The 20735-nt window shown below is 43.8% G+C and overlaps 2 protein-coding genes across 12 annotated transcripts in view; both read left to right on the plus strand.

The window, feature by feature from the left end:
- Positions 1 to 7754, plus strand: part of LOC129854263 (myotubularin-related protein 10-like) — a 46372-nt gene extending 38618 nt beyond the window's left edge. For all 10 annotated transcript variants that reach the window (XM_055921095.1, XM_055921097.1, XM_055921099.1 and 7 more), the window contains 11 exons: positions 1662 to 1755; positions 2065 to 2212; positions 2576 to 2663; positions 2922 to 3010; positions 3287 to 3417; positions 3584 to 3653; positions 4000 to 4070; positions 4211 to 4383; positions 4685 to 4855; positions 4995 to 5177; positions 5472 to 7754. In XM_055921095.1, coding sequence (XP_055777070.1) covers positions 1662 to 1755; positions 2065 to 2212; positions 2576 to 2663; positions 2922 to 3010; positions 3287 to 3417; positions 3584 to 3653; positions 4000 to 4070; positions 4211 to 4383; positions 4685 to 4855; positions 4995 to 5177; positions 5472 to 6086 — 1833 coding nt within the window. In that variant the 3' untranslated portion in view covers positions 6087 to 7754. The remainder of the gene's footprint in view (positions 1 to 1661; positions 1756 to 2064; positions 2213 to 2575; positions 2664 to 2921; positions 3011 to 3286; positions 3418 to 3583; positions 3654 to 3999; positions 4071 to 4210; positions 4384 to 4684; positions 4856 to 4994; positions 5178 to 5471) is intronic.
- A 418-nt stretch (positions 7755 to 8172) lies between these two features.
- LOC129854264 (ataxin-1-like) lies at positions 8173 to 20663 on the plus strand. 2 transcript variants are annotated; one of them, XR_008759288.1, is made up of 4 exons: positions 8173 to 8624; positions 10335 to 11506; positions 11986 to 13744; positions 13811 to 20663. XR_008759288.1 is itself a non-coding variant. In XM_055921104.1 (3 exons), the coding sequence occupies exons 2-3, from the start codon at positions 10472 to 10474 to the stop codon at positions 13372 to 13374; spliced, it is 2424 nt and encodes an 807-aa protein (XP_055777079.1). In that variant the 5' UTR covers positions 8173 to 8624; positions 10335 to 10471; the 3' UTR covers positions 13375 to 20663. The 2 variants fall into 2 exon arrangements, 1 of the variants encoding a protein (XP_055777079.1); XM_055921104.1 differs by having other exon boundaries at positions 11986 to 20663.
- Positions 20664 to 20735: the final 72 nt, after the last annotated feature.

Below are 20735 nucleotides of genomic sequence, written 5' to 3' on the forward strand. Positions count from 1 at the left end.
AACAACTCCTGTAAAAGGTGAACAGAAAAACACTCTGGCCGTCGTCAGCAGACTCCGAGGCAGCCAGAAGGTGCCTCGAAATGCATTTCAAAGACACAACTCATTGAAATGGGACCGCATATCCTATGGAGTCACTGAAACCTGTCCATTCACAGTACAGAATTATCTGCCGTCACATCTTAAAGATTCTAGCAGACCATCTCCCTTAGATTGGATTGTTGGGGCCAGGAGATTTTCCAGACTCCCTGACCTGACAAGTGGTGCATTTCCATACAGGATTTACCGCAGTGTTTTACCCAAAAGTCTTAAGACTTTTCTGTTTCCATCTATGTGTGCCGGCACCCATGTCTCATTGGGCCATGGCTCCGGCAGATCTGCTCTCACCTGGGGCCAAAGCCAGGACACTGCTACTTTTCATCCTGCATTTACATAACAATGGTTTACAATGAACTTTAACACCTCACAAAGCAACAGTTTTGATTCTTCAGAGGTTGTTTATTCTGCTCTTCACTAGTCCTCATTGCCAGCCTTAGCTATGGAAACAATTTCCCTAGTATAATATAAAGACATATACTCTGGTGTTACAGTCAAAAAGCAGCAAAGGAAAACTTACAGGCTCGTATAACTAGGCCCTACAGTGCATTCGGAAAGTATTCAGACCCCTTGACTTTTTCCACATTTTATGTAATGTTACAGCCTTATTCTAAAATGTATTAAATTGTTTTTTTCCCCCTCAACAATCTTAACTTCTTCGGGATCGGTGTGGGACGGTTGAGCTAACGTAGGCTAATGCGATTAGCATGAGGTTGTAAGTAACAAGAACATTTCCCAGGACATAGACATATCTGATATTGGCAGAAAGCTTACATTCTTGTTAATTTAACTGCTCTGACCAATTTACGGTAGCTATTACAGTGAAAGAATACCATGCTATTGTTTGAGGAGAGTGCACAATTTTGAACATGAAAAGTTATTAATAAACAAATTAGGCACATTTGGGCAGTCTTGATACAACATTTTGAACATATATGCAATGGTTCACTGGGTCAGTCTAAAACTTTGCACATACACTGATGCCATCAAGTGGCCAAAATCAAAATTGCACCTGGGCTGGAATAATACATTATGGCCTTTCTCTTGCATTTCAAAGATGATTGTACAAAAAAATACAAAATAATGGTTGTTTTTTTCTTTGTATTATCTTTACCAGATCTATTGTGTTGTTATATTCTACTACATTCCTTTCACATTACCATAAACTTCAAAGTGTTTCCTTTCAAATGGTACCAAGAATATGCATATTCTTTCTTCAGGGCCTGAGCTACAGGTAGTTAACACAATACCCCATAATGACAAAGCAAAAACACGTTTTTAGAAATCTTAGCAAATTAAAAAATATATATATTTCTCTTTTATTTTTAATAAATTTGCGAAGAAATCTAAACCTGTTTTACTTTGTCATTATGGGGTTTGTATGTAGATTGCTGAGGAAAAAATATGAATGTTTTCCATTTTAGAAGAAGGCTGTAACGTAACAAAATGTGGAAAAAGTCAAGGGGTCTGAATATTTCCAAAGGCACTGTATGTACTGTATATTTGCCTGGACCTATTCAGTTCCTTCCTTTTTGAAGTCATCTGTTTGCCCCACCCTTTGATTTAAGGTTTGCCTGGCCATCGCTCACTACTCCCAGCCCGCTGATCCCCAGCTGCTGTTTGGCTTCGAGTACGTAGGGAAGCAATACTATGGATCCCTGGGTAAGTATACAGTACATTGCTTAATCATCTGGTTCTGAGTGAAAAGGCTTTGACACACCCTTATTCCCTGTGGCCTGCCAAACTGTTCTAGCTATCAATAGCATCCCCACTGTACATGTCTTGACATGTGAGGAACCTAAAGGAAAACATGCCGAATACACTGTTAACAGAACAATGTGATCAATTGAGTTTCGTTGGAACACCGGGGCATCAACAGATATTTACAATTGTTGCAATGTTTGAGTTGAAGGAAATACAGCAAGCAGGTGTGTGTCTTTAATTAGCAAGAACTCACTGCTACATGTGCAGGGGAGCGAGTTAATGGCGTAGATCCCGGAGGAGGACTGCAGATGCCTCTGTTTGACCGGGCCTCTGAATGGGACAGAGAGATCAAGAGAACAGGTGCAGCAGAGTGGAGGGTGTGCTCCATCAACGAGGGCTACATCGTCTCATCCAGGTGGGGCCCACATAGTTTAGAGGAGTGGGGATGAGGGGGAGGGAGGGTTACTGCAGGCCTTGAGCTCATTTTCTAAATTTGGATTATGATTAACATAGCTCATTAGTGTCATAATCCTCATCAGGCAGAATGGTAATACTTTATGTAACACACTTAGGTAATGGCTTCCATTGACACTTTATATAATATAATCTTTGTGGAGATGGAAATGTAGTAATTGCTTCACTTGCTGCCACAGATTTTGAGTTATTTATTTTCATATTGTGGTGAACCATTCAGAATCTGCTGTGGCTAATATGACGCCCGACTCAGTGACATCAAATCTCTGTTATGCATATTTCCCTCTTATATTTCTTTGTCCAGTCTCCCAGAGTACTTTGTGGTCCCAGTGTCCCTGGCGGATCAAGACCTGAAGCAGTACTTATGTTTTTTCACTGCTCACCGCATACCTGTGAGTGGCCAGCCTCTTTCATCCCAAAAAACAACAGCTTTTGCTTAATAAAAGCCTTTCTTGCTGTTTTAGACAGAATTCCCTAGACCGACTGTTTCTATCAAGTATTAGTGGCTCTGATTTGTTAAGTGCTTTGAGAGGAGTGACTATGCATTTGAGCATATGTGAGTGTTTGTAAGTGAGAGAACAAGGGGGACTGTTTGTGTGTGACTGCTGAAACATGACACGGTGGTGTGTGTTTGTGTGTGTTTCCCTTAGTTGTGGTGCTGGAATCACCCCAACGGGAGTGCCCTGGTGCGCATGGCCAGCATCAGTGACCCACTGCAGCAGAGGAAGCTGGACCAGAGGTATAATAAGACTGAATAGAATATCAATGAATCCATTTATATTTGTTGACGTTTTCATATTGTTTACTACAATCATCTGTTTTCAATTTCCTTTCAAATAGTGTGATTATTATGTCAGCACTGTGATTTGTTATTTTGGCATAACTGACAAGTGAGATTGCCAAACTATTCTGTCCAGACTCGCAGTACCAAAGAGAAGTAAATAAACTGCTTGTCAAATAAGTAGTGCTGTTAAGACCATTTCCAACAGTCTTTTCCTGCTCTGTGCTGTGGTAGGATCTGTAGTGCCATAACAAAGAGCCACCCACAGCGCAGTGACGTCCTCAAGTCCGACCTGGACAAGAACCTGCCCAACATCCAGGACATCCAGGCTGCCTTTGTCAAAGTGCGGCAGATCTGTGTCATCGGTAAGTCGGAGGAATTGAAATCAATCAATTAAATGAATGTTGTGATCTATTTGTTGCTTAATTATTTTTTTTATGAAGGCACTTTGTTGTTCTTAGGCTTTTATTGCTGCTCTTAGGGATTCTGAAAGCTCTTGGGATGTTTGACTGTGTGTTTATTTGTGTGCAGAGCCCTTTGAGGAGTCTGAGGAGAAGTGGCTGTCGTCCATGGAAAGCTCTCGATGGCTGGAGTATGTCAGGTATGTACAAATATTTAGACGCCACTGGCCCTGCAGGTTGGCTCACCATGCTGTTTGCACTGGCATTGCCGCTGTCCTGTCCTGCATGAAGTTTCATTTAGAAAAGTACTAGCATTGACAGACGCTCCTGCTGGTTCTCTCTCTACCATCTGGTAGAGAGAGAATTAGTCCTTTTATTTACATTTTTTAATAGTGGTAATATTTCATGAACAAGTATAGGATCATTTTGGTTGGACTCAACTTTTGGTCAGAGTTAATGAATGTCGTACTTAAGATGTATGTGTAAATGTTACATATTTGTACCTAGAGTAAAGTCAACTGTATCCTTTCATATTCCTGGCTCCAGGACCTTCCTGAAGCATTCAGCCGAGGTAGTCTACTTGCTGGAGGGAAAACATGTGTCTGTCATTCTGCAAGGTAACGAAATACATGGTTTTGTCCTTTAGTTGTCTGTTTCCTGTATAGTTCCCCCTCTGTTTGTCTGTCTGTCTGTCTGACCTGTATTTCTCTCTTCTTTTCTTTCTCTCTTCTCTCTTTCGCCTCTCTTCTCTCTCCAGAGGAAGAAGACAGGGACCTGAGCTGTGTGGTGTCCTCTCTGGTACAACTGATGCTGGACCCTCACTTCCGTAGCCTCACTGGCTTCCAGAGCCTGGTGCAGAAGGAGTGGGTGATGGCTGGCCATCGCTTCCTCGACCGGTGCAACCATTTGAAGAAGAATGACAAAGAGGAGGTAGGCTTAGTCTATTTGCATACTTGACATGGAGATGTACTTTGAAATGTTGTCATTGTTTTTGTGCCCAGGGATTTTAGTCATTTAGCAAACACTCTTAACCTTAATTGTTCCTGTAAGTCGCTCAGGATAAGTGCCATGCTCAAGGGCACATCAACAGATTGTTCATCTTATCGGCTCAGGGAGTCAAACCAGCAACCTTTTGATTACTGGCCGAACGGTTTTAATCGCTAGACTACCTGCCGCCCTTAATCCCAATATTCTCTACCTTTCCCCCTCTTCCTCTCCTCCATCCCCTCAGTCTCCTCTGTTCCAGCTGTTCCTGGACTGTGTGTGGCAGATTATAAATCAGTACCCAGCAGCCTTTGAGTTCACTGAGACCTACCTGACTGTGCTCAGTGACAGCATGTGGATCCCTGTCTTCAGCACCTTCCTCTTCAACTGTCCCCAGCAGCGCACTGAGAACAGCATGGTGAGGAGCTCACACACAAAAAGCCACAAACACAGGAGGTTCCCCCTCAACAACATAGTTGCGGTTGTATTCAACTCCGTCAACGCATCTGTGTGCAGCTGTGTGCAGCATTAGTAACCTTAACTGTCCTCCTCCACAGGATTTTGCTAAGAGTAAGTGCATCCCTCTGGGGGAGGAGAAGGCCCTGCGTTTCCCCCCTGTCTGGGACTGGTCACAGCAGTTCACCCCCAAAGACCAGGCCCTCTTCAACAACCCCATGTATGTTGGAAAAGGTGCCACCTGTGTTCAGAATGGAACAGTGAAGTCCTTCAGACGCACCAAGGTCCGTTTGCTCTCTTTGTTTGAGAATGCAAATGAATACAATGAAAGAGAGTTGTCAATTACCCCTTAACAGGATAAGTACAATTAAATTCTAGATGAGTAAATTAGGGAGCTTTGCAAGAATAGCTATGCAAGACTATCCAGGGACAGTCCCAGATGCCAGGAAATAACCTGAATTCATGAAGATCAAAATGTCATGTCCATCAAAGTAAAATCAACACCATCTACATGTATGTACATTCTAAATTCTAAATGAAATAACTTGTAAATGAGTGTGTGTTCCTTTCTCGTCCAGAAAAACTACAGTTCTACACTCCGAGGGATGCCCTCTTCCCTGAGGAACATTCTGATGGACGGCCATGACAGCCTCACCCTGACCAGGCGGAACTCCCTGGTGCCGCGGCTCAAACCAGACTTCTCCCAGATCAGAGAAGTGGTGGAGAGCCCAACAGAGCGCTTCTTCAGGGACTGGGTCTCCCGGCCCGCAGACCTACAGGGGATGCTCATCCCCCAGCTCCTGCCTTCACACCTGGCTCTGTGGAGGCTCTACTTCCTGCGCTGGGTCCCTGAAGCCAGCATCCCCAAGGGCGGCCCTGTAACCGCATACCACAAGCTCTCCCAGCTGGCTGATGAGGTAGAGAAGCTGCAGAGCCAGCTACGCCAGTACAAGGGGGGCAGCACCCCGACCTCCAACCCCAGCGCCGCCCCATCAGACCACAGCAGGATGTACTTTAAGGCCGGTTCCACCCACGAGCCCTCTTCAACTCCAGAGTACCTCAGCTCCTCCTTCCCCTTCTCTCCCGTGGGGAACATGTGCCGCCGCAGCATCCTGGGCACTCCTCTCAGCAAGTTCCTGAACGGGGCAAAGATATGGCTCTCCACTGAAACTCTGGCCAATGAGGCACTCTGAGGTCCCGTGGCTAAAGTTCTCACTCAAATCAGTGCTTAGAGTCCAGAATTGATGTCCTATCATGCTAGAGGCCAGAGGCTAGCTCAGTTGAATGTGATGATGTGGCTGTTTGTTTTTGCACAAGATTATTCATCTTTGCTTAAATCGCACATTTCTTCAGGGGTTTGCCAGGGTTGCTCTCTGTAGGAAGTCAATTTTGATTTCCAGTTTCACTTTCTAGTTTTAGATTCAGTTGAGTACGTAGAAGAATGTTAGTGGAATATGATTTTGTAGTGACATTGATGTAGTGCTGATGACACTTTGCAAAGGAAAAAAGGAGTTATGAGGAGGAGTTAAATCTGTGGTAGACACTTATCGCTTTATTTGTATCACTTAATATAGTTTAGTTGTATTTCTAGAGACCTTCTGGTAAGGTACTGCATTGTTTCTAGAATGAATAATAACCAAATCATGAATAGTGAAAGGAGAAGGACAGACAGGGCTATTTACTATTAGGCCTTCTTGCAGGAAATTATCTTCAATCACACAACACACCAATAAAATGCCAGGGAACTGGCACTGGAAAATGTCTTCACCGTTCGAGACAATACATTTGTGGACATTCATCAATCAACTTTTTCCCTTGATGGCTTTGGCATTGAAATGCATTAGTTTCTGGACATGTATGATTTGGAGCTGTGGGCAGTAAAGAAATGCTGGGCAGGCTGGATACCTGTCCTATCATTACTGTACACCCACACAGCCTGAACTGATGCTGCTAATGGCTGGACGCCACCTGAACTGATGCTCAGACAATCGGCATGTCTATTCACCATAGTCAGGTGATGTGTTTCAGAGTGGGTTTGAAGTGGAGACATGTAAACAGTTGGAATCTCTTTTCTCTAATGAGCCCTCATTGCTCCTTCACCTGATATTAACAAGACAAATCCCAAATATGAAGTAAAGCTGTATGAAATAACTACTGGTAATGGTGATGGTTGTTTGAATTCTGAGAAGGTGAAAATAATATTGGCAAATAATGTACAGTTTTATTGCTTGAAATGACTTATTTGACTATTTTCTAAATATGGTACTTACTGATTTTTAGCCCCTACTTTTAGTTTATATTCCATGAATGCACAGCCCTTGTTTTAGTTTACCACTAATTCACACCATTGGTGCACTCAGCACTGTTATTGTATAACAATTGTGCTCTTCATTTGACACAATTTGATATTGATCAACAGTGCACATATTTATTCAGTTATGCAAATGGTCTAAAACAGGAATGTAGGAAATTCCTTTTTAGATAGAAATTTGTGTTACTTACTGTGTTCAATGTACCGGTTCACTTCTATCACTTATTCTACTATGCATGTTGTTACACCGAGAGTAATGACATTAGGAGAGACTGAGTACTTCAAAAGCTGCATCTGGAAGCCAAATGTAAGTGCTTGATCTGAAGTACCATGTTGGGATTAATGTTATGTTGTACCTTTGTGCTCTGTGGAGTGTCAATGTGTTAGGTCAAGTTTGGAGATACACATTTAATGCTTGCAGAACACTTGTTGGAAAATTGAGGGTTCTGAAGTGCAAAAGCACTGTCAACACTGACCACAGGGGATCACAGTTGTAAGGCCAAATTTCAATGTTAAGGAACTTAGAGCAAATAAAAATGCTAACAATTTTTGAAGTTGTCATTGTTTTTTGTTATGGGGGGGGGGGGGGGGGGGATATGTGTGAAAAATCTTGTACTCAATATTTCACAGACACCCAATAAAATGGCTGCAATGCTTGTGACTGGGTTGGATTGCAAAGCTGTCAAAATGAGACGATTAGCAATGTCTGCAACACAGATTTATGAGGGAAACTGAAAATATTCACATGACATTCAAATGAATATATTAACCATGTTATATGCAGGTACTACAGTCAGTGTATGGATAAGAAAATGCAAAGCTACTGTACACACTGTAACGTATATCATATAAGCATAATAAGCATAATAAGCATGCCACCGGCACCCCCTGCTGTAAATTCGGAGCATCAACCGGGAAAATTGCAAAAACAACACGTCACAATAATTTACCGGTACTGTAAATCTGAGAAATTACTGCATTCATAATTCAAGAACCTCCTAAAGAATCTCAAGGAGATACCCATAATGGCTAAAATACCACCTTTTTTTATTGCCTGAGGATTGCCATTTAGAGAGGAACAAGGCAATGTGTGTTCTAAAGGGAAATAGATAATTGTGCATGCAGACATTCGGGGGGGAAATGGCAAATCAAGTATTCCTAGCAGAAGGTAAACATGCGTATTTTTTTATTGGCTATGAAGCTCAAATTTATGAAAATGATCGGATTTATATGCCTCAAAATCATCCAGGAAATCGAGTTTACTATGTCTGACGTCATCTAGGAGCGCCACCGGGTTTTCGTCTGCTGGCCTCCGAAATGGGCTCGACTAATCAGCCCTGATTTCATCCATATTTCTTAATCATATTAACTATTCCGAAAGCTTAAGGCAGTCGAGGCATATCCACAATGATATTTGGAGGTAAGTGCACGAGAAGACAGGAAGTCGTGGCGTCTGGAGATACAATATTTGACCGATAATAACAGGTGATAAATGGCTATCCAGCTAGCTAGCTAGCTAGCCATTACTAGTGTTCGCTGATGTCAAGCCATATATTCTGACGTTGCCTGGCCTCACTTCACTATTATTTTCATCCCACGAAAGTTTACTTTTCTAACTATGCCCACAACAGTAGGTAATTGTCATCCAATTATTTGATCATGTTTTGTAGCCAGTATGAGTATTCTCAAGCTTGTTTGAATGACATGAGGAAACACCCAACTAGATTGCTACTCTTTACTCCCATCCCAACTCAAATTTCAGTTTTAGCTATAGATCTATCAAGAGAGCTTAATCAATTTAATATCAGATGTGAACATGTTAAGTTATAGTGCAGTTTGTCCAATGTTTTACATTGCGAATGACAACATGATCTATGCCTTGAGACCATTGCTCCTATTCAAAGAAGATGACCACAGCATCCTTCACCAAATATACCTGCTGTAGCGAATAACGCTAATTTCTTCATGGACATGTCAAAGATTGGTTATATTGGGGGAAATGTTGGCACTAGATTTCTGAAAATATCAAGTGTCCTGCGCGCCTCTTCACATGGAAAGTGAGGCATGTGATATGAATGTGGGTCATTTAACACGTTTATATAAGGTTTTATAAAGAAAGGGAGGATGTGTGTGGGTGGAAGAGGGTTTGTTGTGTAGGTGTTTAACAGTCTCATCTGTCTTCACCCTTACGTTTCCCTCGCCTAGCTTCCTACTAATAATCCAATTGACCGTGGAGAAAATACACAACCGTGTCATGGGACAAGACAATATAATTAGGCTAGCTGAAAAAAATGGTTCTGAATAATCTGAAAGCATTTCTGTTTGCAGCAGCTGAGGTGTAGAGAAGTCTCTCCATTACTCTCTTACTCACTCTCCCTCTTGTGTTGTGATTCACTATGTCATACAGTTCAGCCTGTAACATAACATGTTGCCATGGGGAGAAAGCAATATGGCATAGACCATAAATGAGTTTAAGTGTGTGCCTGATCTTTATGGGGCTGTTGGTTTTCTCACCTCCTGTCGTCACATGATGGCAAATAGGCCTAATTATTCAAGGAAATAATATCCAGAGTTAAAAGCTGCAATATGTAGCTTTTTGGGCGACCTGACCAAATTCACATAGACGTGTTTTATAGATCTGTCATTCTGATTGAAAGCAAGTCTAAGAAGCAGTAGATGTGTTCTATGTGCGCTATTTCTATTTGTCCCTTAAGTGTTGTTTTTGCGTCTTTTTTACTTTAGGTTTTGTACACCAGCTTCAAACAGCTGAATATACAATATTTTTGGTTATGGAAAATATACTTCAAAGCGGTTTAGAAGATACAATGATTCTCTATACTATACTTGCTTGTTTTGTCACCAAACTGAAATCAGGCGAACTATTAGAATTTTAGCAATCAGTAAATTGCGGAGCGATTTCTGCATAGTGCATCTTTAACTGAAATTCTGTTTGTTTGTGTCCATCTTTTTGTGGATCTCCTGTGTCTAGGTCTGAAAACACACTCTCAAACATCTTGGCACTCTAAGCCTGGCTTGTGACGTGGGTCTAGTATGTGTTGATGTAGTATGTTAAGGTGAATCCTTGGGGTCGTCTGGCGGCTGGTCACACTGTCTCTCTCTGTGTTTCTAGGTGAAGCGGTGGACGAGGTCAGCTGCAGGTTCTCAGAGCTGGTTCCTGTGGTGCTGACTGCCTGGCCAACAGGCTCCACTCCCCGTGTTGCACAGTAAAGAGCCTTTCACGCCCAGACAAGACCACACGACACCGCCATGAAGCCGGGTCACGAGCGCAATCAGGAGTGCCTGCCTCCCAAGAAGAGGGATCTCAACAACAGCACCAGTAGTAGTGCGGGAGGAGGGGCAGGCAGTGGAGTGGGAGGGGGTGGTGGTGGGGGAGGGGGAGGGGGGGAGGAAGTGCCCTCCACTCAGAGCTCAGGGGTCGGTGGTGATACTCAGGGAGGTGGCACAGCAGAGGAGTGGCTGCATGCTCAGCCTGGTCTACACTATGGAGTAGAGAGTGCTGAGGGCCTCCAAGGGCTGCCTGTTGACCAGTACAGCATGCTCTATAGGGTGGCTCTCCCCTCTGTCTCCTACTCCCAGACCAGTCTACACCCAGTGTTAAGCCATATCTCTCCAGCTTACACTGTCCCCTCATCTCTCCTACAGCATCATCCAGGTATCTCCTATCCCCCTCTAGGCTATGCCCAGATCCCCCACTCCTCTTTCCAGTTTGTCTCTCCATACGGTGCAGTCCCTTATGCAGTTCCCCCTGGCTTTGTTCCCAGCACCCTGATCTCCCCCTCAGTTGCCCTCTCCCAGCCCCACCTGGTCCCCTACCAGTCAGTCATACAGGAGGGGTTGGTCTCCCCTCCTACCCAGGCCCATGTATCTGCCCATGCCTTTGCCAAAGTGGGGTCGTCCGGAGGGGTCCCGCTGATGCTGACCTCGGAACAGGCTGCCCAGCACCAGCAACACCTGGGCCCGCTGCCCGCCGCAGAGCTCAGTCCTCGGGGAGTGCCTGTCTTTTACCACCCTCAGGGCAACAGGGCTGCGCCTGCCCCCAGGGACCCCTACAGCAGGGAGCAGGAGACAGACAGGGATAGGGAGGTGAATGGGGGGGAGAGGGAGCAGGCAGCCAGGGAGATGCTCCAGGACTCAGTCTACAATGCCAGGAATGCAAGGCTGCTGCAGGCAGCATCTGCCTCTGCAGCACTGGAGCACGCACAGGACAGAAGCTTGAAGAGCCGCAGGCTGGACGAGAGGGCTTCGCCTGGGCAGCGCAGCACCCCAGACACTGACCTGGAGGTAAGACTTGAGGTTTTGTTGTAGTAACTTACACACATTTATTTATTTTAAATAAATGTTTTATTTTCAAATTGTTTTTGAATAAGGAGAGTTTTGATTTGATTTTGAATTGTCCAAAATTCTGACATTATTTAGTGCACTTTACTTTTTATAGTGTCTGCTGTGACAGTTGCACAATATCCATGTTCCCCTCCACTTCCTTCCTTTATTACTTGAGGGTGTGCTGATCATTGGGCAACCAGTCACATCCACACACTGCCTGCTGCTTCAAGGAAAGACTAAAAATGCTCTGGTTTGTGGTCTCGACTAGAGTTGATAGGAAACCACTGCTTTCTGAGGCTTAATAATGGTGGTTGAGAGGAGGTACAGGAGGACAAAACTTCAGTCTTTTTTCCTTTTTCTCAGACACAATTTTTTACATTTTAAAGATAAAAAGGTTGATTGAAATGTGTTAAGATGTATCTTTTGTCATCCTCAAGGTTCAGCAGGTCGTTGGTCGCCTAGCCTCTCCTGTCCAAGGTGTGAGTGGAGGGCGCAAAGAGGTGTCCTTTGGTCCCCTGAACCTATCCCAGGGCTCCCAGAGAGGCAGAGAGGCTCATGGGGAGGCAGGGGAGAGTGCTGGCCGGACAGCATACGCGATCCACCCTGCGGTGTATGGAGACCCCAGGGTGACGGCCCATCAACAGCAGGCAGGGCAGCCAGGCCACGCGGTCATCTTGGCCAATGGACAGACAGTCCTGGTCCCCTTAGACTATCACCAACATCAACAGCCACCCCAGCACTACCCCAGCCAGACCAATGACGACACCTCTGCTGTCACCATGGCCTCCCCCACCACCTACTCTAAAGCCTCTGAGTCTCCAGCCAGAGTGTGCCTCCCAGACAGGGCTGTGGTGGAACTGGCCGCCGTGGAGCAGCAGCCTATTTCTGTCCCATTCGCGGCAGCCCTCACGCAGGCCCTTGCCCCGGCGCCCACCCCTGCCCCCTCCAATCCCTCCCATTTCATGAAGGGGGCCATCATCCAGCTGGCCACGGGGGAGCTGAAGCGCGTGGAGGACCTGCAGACTCAGGATTTTGTGCGGAGTGCTGAGGTGAGTGGGGGGCTGAAGATCGACTCCAGCATGGTGGTGGACATCAGGACCAGCCAGCAGAGACCCGGCCTGGTGGCGCTGCACTTCACAGTGGGCGAGCAGCAGAGCAAGGTGACCATTGACGTGCCCCCGGAACACCCCTTCTTTGTGTTTGGCCAGGGCTGGTCCTCCTGCAGCCCAGAGCGCACGGTCCAGCTCTATGGCCTGGCCTGCCACCACCTGCAGGTAGGAGACGTGTGCGTGTCCATCACTCTGCAGCAGCCGCCCCAGCAACAGAAACAGCCCCTGCAGCAACAACAGCAGCAGCAGCAGACCCAAGCCAGGACTTCCACCAAAGTCAACTCCACATCAGGGGCCATCGGCCAGCCTATGGGGCCCCCTGCCCCCCAGCAGCCCAGGCCACAGCCTCACTTCAGGATGGAACGTGTCCACAGAGAGAGGGAGAGGGGGGATAAAGAGGAACCCATGCAACTAGGGGGTGTTGGGCAGAGTGAGATGCCCACCAGACCAAATAGGACTTCAGCAGAGCACACTAGGAGCCAGAGCAGTTACTATTTGCACACAGAGGGTTCTGCTCGTCCAGGGGCGGGGGTGGGAGTGGTGTCGACAGTGTCGAGCGCGTCTCAGAGGCGCTGGTCCTCCCCCGGCCTTCAGAGATACATGAAGGTAGAGGATGGGGCGCACCCTCAGCTGGGCCCCTCCGGCTCCTCTCGACCCTCCTTCATCCCACAGGAGGTCAAACTGTCCATCGAGGGGCGCTCTAATGCTGGGAAGTAGCACCAACCATGGCAGTCCACACCACAGAAGAGACTGTCAGAGGAGTGAAAGCATCAGATAGGGGGAAAGGGGAAAAAGAGTGGGAATGTAGCCTCTGAATGTTTGATATTTTGCACACATAATAAGATTACAAGTTCTTTGTTTTCAGGGGAACTACCTGGTCTGGAGGCTGGTCAGGTCCGCTCTATTTGCCTGTCAGTCAGTCCGGACAGTTCCTGGTCCAGTGATCAGGAGATTAGGTCTCTGCTCTCCCAGGCTGACAGGGAGCGGATGCAGAAGCAGGGAGTGTATGTAGCTGGTGAATCACCAAAGTCTTCAGACTGCATCTTCCTTCCGCCCTACCAACCTCTCAGTACCATCCTTATCAGAGGTGAACCAACCCTCAGAACCATCCTCGTCAGAGGTGAACCAACCCTCAGAACCATCCTCGTCAGAGGTGAACCAACCCTCAGAACCATCCTCGTCAGAGGTGAACCAACCCCTCAGAACCATCCATATCAGAGGTGAACCAACCCCTCAGAACCATCCTTATCAGAGGTGAACCAACCCCTCAGAACCATTCTTATCAGAGGTGAACCAACCCCTCAGAACCATTCTTATCAGAGGTGAACCAACCCCTCAGAACCATTCTTATCAGAGGTGAACCAACCCCTCAGAACCATCCTTATCAGAGGTGATCGCATTCACTGGACTTTCTCTTTTTGACCAAACTATCTCCTCTGGAAACTCAAGACTGGGGAGAATATGTAGCCCATGTCTGGTAGACAGACAACAGGGTCTGACACAGTGACAAGAACATAGCTATCCTATTATGCTCTGTCTCCCCCCACATTTCTATTTTGGTCTGTTACCTTCAAAAGCGTTCTCCCAAAAAGAAGAAAAGACTAAAGACACACCTGCGGTGCTGAATTGCTGGTATCGGCACAGATGCTTTTCCCTCTAATGATGTTAGTTCTCTTGATGCAGACTCTTGACGTGTCATCGTCAATTAGTGTGCTTCTCTAGTAGGAGCAGAGGACTTCTACTAAGGCACAGACACTCTCCCTCATCTCCCTGCCTCTCCTCGTAGGGCCCAGTCTGCTGAGAGAGGGTCTGAGAGGAGGGCAGGCAGCCTTAGAGGTCTTTCAATCAGCTCCTTCAATCAACCAATCAGAACCTAGGAAACCGCTCACTCCTTTCGTAAGGCACCAACCAAGCTTCCCCGTTTTTCATTTTACACCCCGACCCCACTTTGTGCCACGGTTACATGTCAGTTTTCCTTTCGAAAGAAACCAAAAGAGATCATGCATTCCAGTATCATAGTGATTATCAGAGTGACCACAAGACAAAACAACACTCATCTTCCCGAATGCAGCCCTCCCTGCCTGCTATACCGCTCAGCATTCCTCTGCCTGACTGGTGACTGTTTACTGTCGTTGTATTAGTAGGTACCACTACTGGAGGCACGGGCTGCTCCACTAATGTCACCTGTAGGAATGAAGCCTGCATGGAGCAGTACTGGCTGCAGGCAACTGGCCTGCTCAGGCCGCAGCCCGTCGTGGACGGTGAGGGCCAAAGAGTGGGACCCCAGCCCCCATTGAGCCATGTTGGCACCCATAGAATCTCTTTCAGTGCAGCAGCCCCTGGGCCTATGAGGGGAGCCCTGTGTGTGTTGGAGGGGATGGAGTTGGTCCTGCTTTATACCTATTTCACACTATTGTCCCAACACAAACTGGGGGGGATCTTTTGGCTTGCTTTCCAGTGAATATAATTGGTTTAAGGTTAGCCTGCCATTTTCCAGCCTGGTTTCGGTTGTTCATGGCTAGCTAACTATGTGCCTCTGCTCGTTTAAAAGCAGGATGGCACTAGATATGTTATCTGGCCAGGTCAGCATACACGACTGTGTGAAATGGGTATATGAGTCTAGTCAATCCTTGCTCAGTTACCAAAATCAAAGCAATAGTGGCGTTCCTGTTTATTTGGGGTTTTCTGTGTATTTTGTTATTGTTTTTATATAAATATACAGCTTGCGTATCAGACCTAATACTATCTTTAACCCTGACCTGAAACATTCCTGCTTTTCAAAGGTGATGCACAATTTGTCTCTGAAATGTTTTGTTCTTTGTATGGTTATTACAGATTCACAATCAAAGCATGCCTTTTGAAAATAATTTGTTTTCAAAAACCAGGCATTTCTTCTGGAGAGAATAGTCTCATTTTTGATGGACTGGTGGTTCGGGCTCTGATCCTCACTGATAGTGTTTTATATGGTTTTATATAGTTACCCTATATGGTTACCCTATATGGTTTTATATGGTTACCCTATATGGTTTTATATGGTTACCCTATATGGTTTTATATGGTTACTCTATATGGTTTTATATGGTTACCCTATATGGTTTTATATGGTTACCCTATGTGGTTTTATATAGTTTCCCTATATGGTTTTATATGGTTACCCTATATGGTTTTATATAGTTTCCCTATATGGTTTTATGTGGTTACCCTATATGGTTTTATGTGGTTACCCTATATGGTTTTATGTGGTTACCCTATATGGTTTTATGTGGTTACCCTATATAGTTTTATGTGGTTACCCTTTATGGTTTTATGTGGTTACCCTATATGGTTTTATGTGGTTACCCTATATGGTTTTATATGGTTACCCTATATGGTTTTATGTGGTTACCCTATATGGTTTTATATGGTTACCCTATATGGTTTTATATGGTTACCCTATATGGTTTTATATGGTTACCCTATATGGTTTTATATGGTTACCCTATATGGTTTTATGTGGTTACCCTATATGGTTTTATGTGGTTACCCTATATGGTTTTATATGGTTACCCTATATGGTTTTATATGGTTACCCTATATGGTTTTATATGGTTACCCTATATGGTTTTATGTGGTTACCCTATATGGTTTTATGTGGTTACCCTATATGGTTTTATGTGGTTACCCTATATGGTTTTATATGGTTACCCTATATGGTTTTATATGGTTACCCTATATGGTTTTATATGGTTACCCTATATGGTTTATGTAGAATTGTTTTATTTTGTCCATGGCAATATTATTTCCAGTGGACCTTAAGATTGTCTTGTATTGCACATAGAAAACTTCACCTGTTGATTCACACTGACCTTGTAATGGGAATTACAAATGTTTTTGTAGTTATTACATTTTTTAAAAGTATTCTTAAGGTAGTTTTGGCAATAGAGAAGCTAACTTGCATGGTTGACACTGTTTACAAATTAGCCAAGAGAAAATGCTGCAGTTTCCTTTTTCGGACACAGATTTTAGTCACAGAAACTTCAAGTGGATAAAATCAAGATGAAGTGCAATTAGAGCAGATGTAAAAATGTTTAAGTCATTTAGTCATTTAAAAATCACTCAGACATTTAGTTTATGTCATTCCATAAAGCAGCCAGACATTTAGTTTGATATGTCATTCCATAAAGCAGCCAGACATTTAGTTTGATATGTCATTCCATAAAGCAGCCAGACATTCAGTTTGATATGTCATTCCATAAAGCAGCCAGACATTTAGTTTGATATGTCATTCCATAAAGCAGCCAGACATTTAGTTTGATATGTCATTCCATAAAGCAACCAGACATTTAGTTTGATATGTCATTCCATAAAGCAGCCAGACATTTAGTTTGATATGTCATTCCATAAAGCAGCCAGACATTCAGTTTGATATGTCATTCCACAAAGCAGTCAGATATTCTCATTAGCTTATAGTAATTCCAGTTATTTTTTATTCTAAAATGTCTTTACTATTAATGCTCTTATCAGAAAGACATTTCACCTCAGTTTTGTCTAGTTTTAATGTTTCTGGTCACTTCTGAACCGGTAGTCCTGTCTGTAAATGACGTGTATTTGTTTTGATATCACCTGTGTCACAAGATGTGCTCCAACACAGATCCAAGCATTAATATCCCAGGCTCACTGATACTGTGTGAGAAGGTAACTGTGTGTTAGAGCATCTATCTACTGGCCTGTCTGTACCTGTATCCTGGGCTTTGAGCTCTGAGGTGAAGACTGGTGATTGTGTGTGGTGACACCCAATGCCTTCTAATGGACTGGAGTCCCTCATCCACGCTATTTATAGACGGCTGTGTCAAATCTAGTTCATACACCCCTTCCAACCCCACCACCCTACTGCCTCCAGAACATTTCTGTTGAGTGGAGCCCCCAGGGACTCACGGTTCACTGAGGATAAAACCTCTGACTGTCTTCGACAACAAGGGGAGGTCCGTTAGGCCTGATCAGGGCAGAGTCACATACCATTTGATACCGTCATGACAACCAATCTGAAATTTTGTTGAAAAATAAATGTTTTTAAATACGGTAGTGGTCAAATGCCATACAGAGATGAGCTGGATGATTTTACACAGTGGAGCAGTAGACATTTAGCCATAAACCGCTCAATACTAATTCATTTATTTTTTACGGTGATTACGTTTGTTAAAATGTTTTTTGCTATAAGCAATACAGTTACACAGAATACCTGAAAACGTCATGTAGTATAAGCATGTGCTATGCAGTAAACTCTGAAGTATTCTGCTCTTCAGTGTCAAAGTGTACCTACTACGGGGTAGGACAGGTTTGTAATGTATATAAGAAGGTGGCTGATGCAGTCATTGTACACTGATTTCTCTGAGTACTATTGCTTATCAGTGCCCACTCTTGGGTGTCTGAATATAGTGGATTTATTTTGTCAGGTTAAGTTTTTGTTCAGACCCTTAGTTGTCACTAACCTAAGTTCACCACAGTGTTTTGTTCCAGTCAGCTCAGCCTATGACCTCCACCTTCCGCTGCCAGGCAGTACGGGACAAATCATGACCAGAGATAGGTATGCATGTGTAACTCAAATTTTGATGTAAATCTGTCATTGACATCTATGGATTTGTGCTGAAATTCAAATTATGTGCATGGATATCCAGTTAGATTTTGGCCTTATGATCTCTCTTGGTCACGTGTAGCAATACCTTGGTATGAATGTTAAGGTGTGTATTCAGCCCTGTAGGGTCAGAGTCTTCTCTTTGGTGAACTTTTACTCTCCAAAATGTACTGCCTTACCAAGGGCTCTCAGCTGGGCCTGTCTCACATTTTATAGGAGATGGTGTGGAGAGTGCAGATGCTCTGAAAAAGAACGATGTCAACAGCCTGCCTGTGTCTGTGCACTGTTGTCAAATGTTTTGTGAATGGGTTGCATCTCATGTCCCACCTCCCTGGGGGCTCTTCCAGAAAGCAGGATCAATGAGTTAGCCAGCTAACGGTCCCCCAAAAAATGTAAATAACAGCATTTTTTTCCGAGAATTATGAACTTGAAATTTGTAGTGGTATAATTGACTTGACAACCAACAATCCATATTCAGGTTTAGTTTTCTCAATGAAAATTAAGAGATTTATTTGGCTGCTTATCAAAGTTACCTGGCTAAGGTAATGATCCTGCTTGCTGGAACACCCCACTGCTCATCACTCTTTCCTCCAGATATTCTTACTGCAGTAAAATATCATGGAACAGAACTCCTCACATGCACAAACAGCACTTCTGTGTCTTACCACCTCCTCTCTTTGCCATGCCACACAACATGTGTATCAAACTCAGTATTGTGGTCTGGGACAACCATTCTAGGTGCAAGCAGTGCCTCCTGTTTCTTTACCTCTTCCTCTCTGTCTTGAACACAGTATGTGGTAGTGGCTGTATGACCACTCTGACTCTCAGCAGACAGTCAAGTGGACAGGCACATTAGCAGCACGCCCTCTGTTACACTCAGACTAGCATCGTTCTCAGACTTCTCTTCAGAGCGTGAAAGGGCTACTTCAGCAGTTTTCTAGGTTCTTCTCTTGACTCTAACCATCGTAAGAAAGGGGAAACATTTGACCTGTACGTTTTTGACCTCACTCTTCTTATTACAATTTTATTCAAGAAAGAAAATTGCACTAATTTGCCATCCTTTATAGTATTATAAAATTAACGGTTAGTTAATTGAAGTTTTTAATTATTAGCGCTAAACAACACAAAACCCAATGAAACAATCACTTGACTGTTGTGCATGTTTGTAGAGATAATGTTTTATGTGGCTATTATCAAGCTTGTCAATAACGCCTTAAGATCTGCTTTGTACAATGTGTTAATGGAATGATGCTTACAAGTGACCCAGTTTCCCTGTTTTTCTGTAGCTGCAAAGGTGGATCAGTTCACTCTTGTTGTATTGACCCCCTCTTGGCACTCTCCCGGTGTTTTATTCATAAGCAGAAAGGCATTTGGAGATGGATTGTATCTCTGGATATGGATAGGTTACAGTGAGGGATCATGTAAGAGTGAGTCCCTAGCACTGCTTGAAAGCTGGACCAGTAACTGACTCGCTGTTTCTTTTCTTTTTAAATACACGCACCACCCTCTGTTGTTAATGTGAGTGGACGTTGGGAGTAGGTCCCTGAAGGTGAGGTTGTGCTCAATGTATTTTAGTTCTGGTCCTGTCTGATCTACATGGGAGAGAATGTGAGGCTTTTCAAACCAGTGACAACTTTCCTTTATTGGTAACTGTATGGTCTGTTTTTGTTTTGTGATTATGGAAAAAGGCTTTATGACCCTTGTATAAAGTAGCCCTGTTGGTCTGATCTTGTATGACTGAGGTAAATAGACTGGATGGGATGGTGTTGTCGCCAGGCACTAGAGATGCAGAATTAAATCAGGAAGATGGGAATGGTTAAAAGTTTTAATGGAGTTGTTGTGTATTTTCAGATTTGACATTTGTATTTTGGCACTAAAGTTACTGCTTTTTACGTGACATTTGACCAGTTTTAAAAGAAACAGCATCCTTTTTTTAAAGTATAAAATCTGCAAAATATATGCAATGATGTATATGTAATATTCAATCCTCAAATATAATCCAGGTTGTATAAACTTTTGTATAGTGAGTTTTAATATCGTATGGCCGTACCAATATGTATTGATTCTTATCAAAAGCCTTAGTTGTCTACCCAAAGTGCTCCCTTAGAATACAGTACCCTACACCTATCTGAACTTTACAAAGCATTAATAACTATTTTGTTTGTGTTTTTTTTATTTGTACCCTTTTTGAATAAAATAGATTTGTACTGTATATTTGTACCGCTGTGAACTACTTAAGGCTGTTTTGTTTTTGTTTTGCTGTTTTAATTCTATGTACTTAAGGACACAAAGATATTGTATTTTTATTGTTACAGCTAACTTCTTGGAGACATTGCATTTATCATGTTTGTTAAGTAAACACAATAATATATATATATATATATACTTACTATTACCCTATGTCCAGAGTTGTGTTTTATTTGGTCTCTTCTTTGACTGGTCCACATGGAGAGGTGATATGTGGGTT

Source organism: Salvelinus fontinalis, chromosome 4 (genome assembly GCF_029448725.1).
Source record: "Salvelinus fontinalis isolate EN_2023a chromosome 4, ASM2944872v1, whole genome shotgun sequence".
Classification (NCBI taxonomy): domain Eukaryota; kingdom Metazoa; phylum Chordata; class Actinopteri; order Salmoniformes; family Salmonidae; genus Salvelinus; species Salvelinus fontinalis.

Bases quoted from the DNA above. Each gene is read 5' to 3' on its own strand.
- LOC129854264 (XM_055921104.1), top strand. From the start codon at position 10,472: ATGAAGCCGGGTCACGAGCGCAATCAGGAGTGCCTGCCTCCCAAGAAG. The intron at 11,507-11,985 runs GTAAGACTTGAG...GTCATCCTCAAG, and splicing joins CCCCAGACACTGACCTGGAG to GTTCAGCAGGTCGTTGGTCG.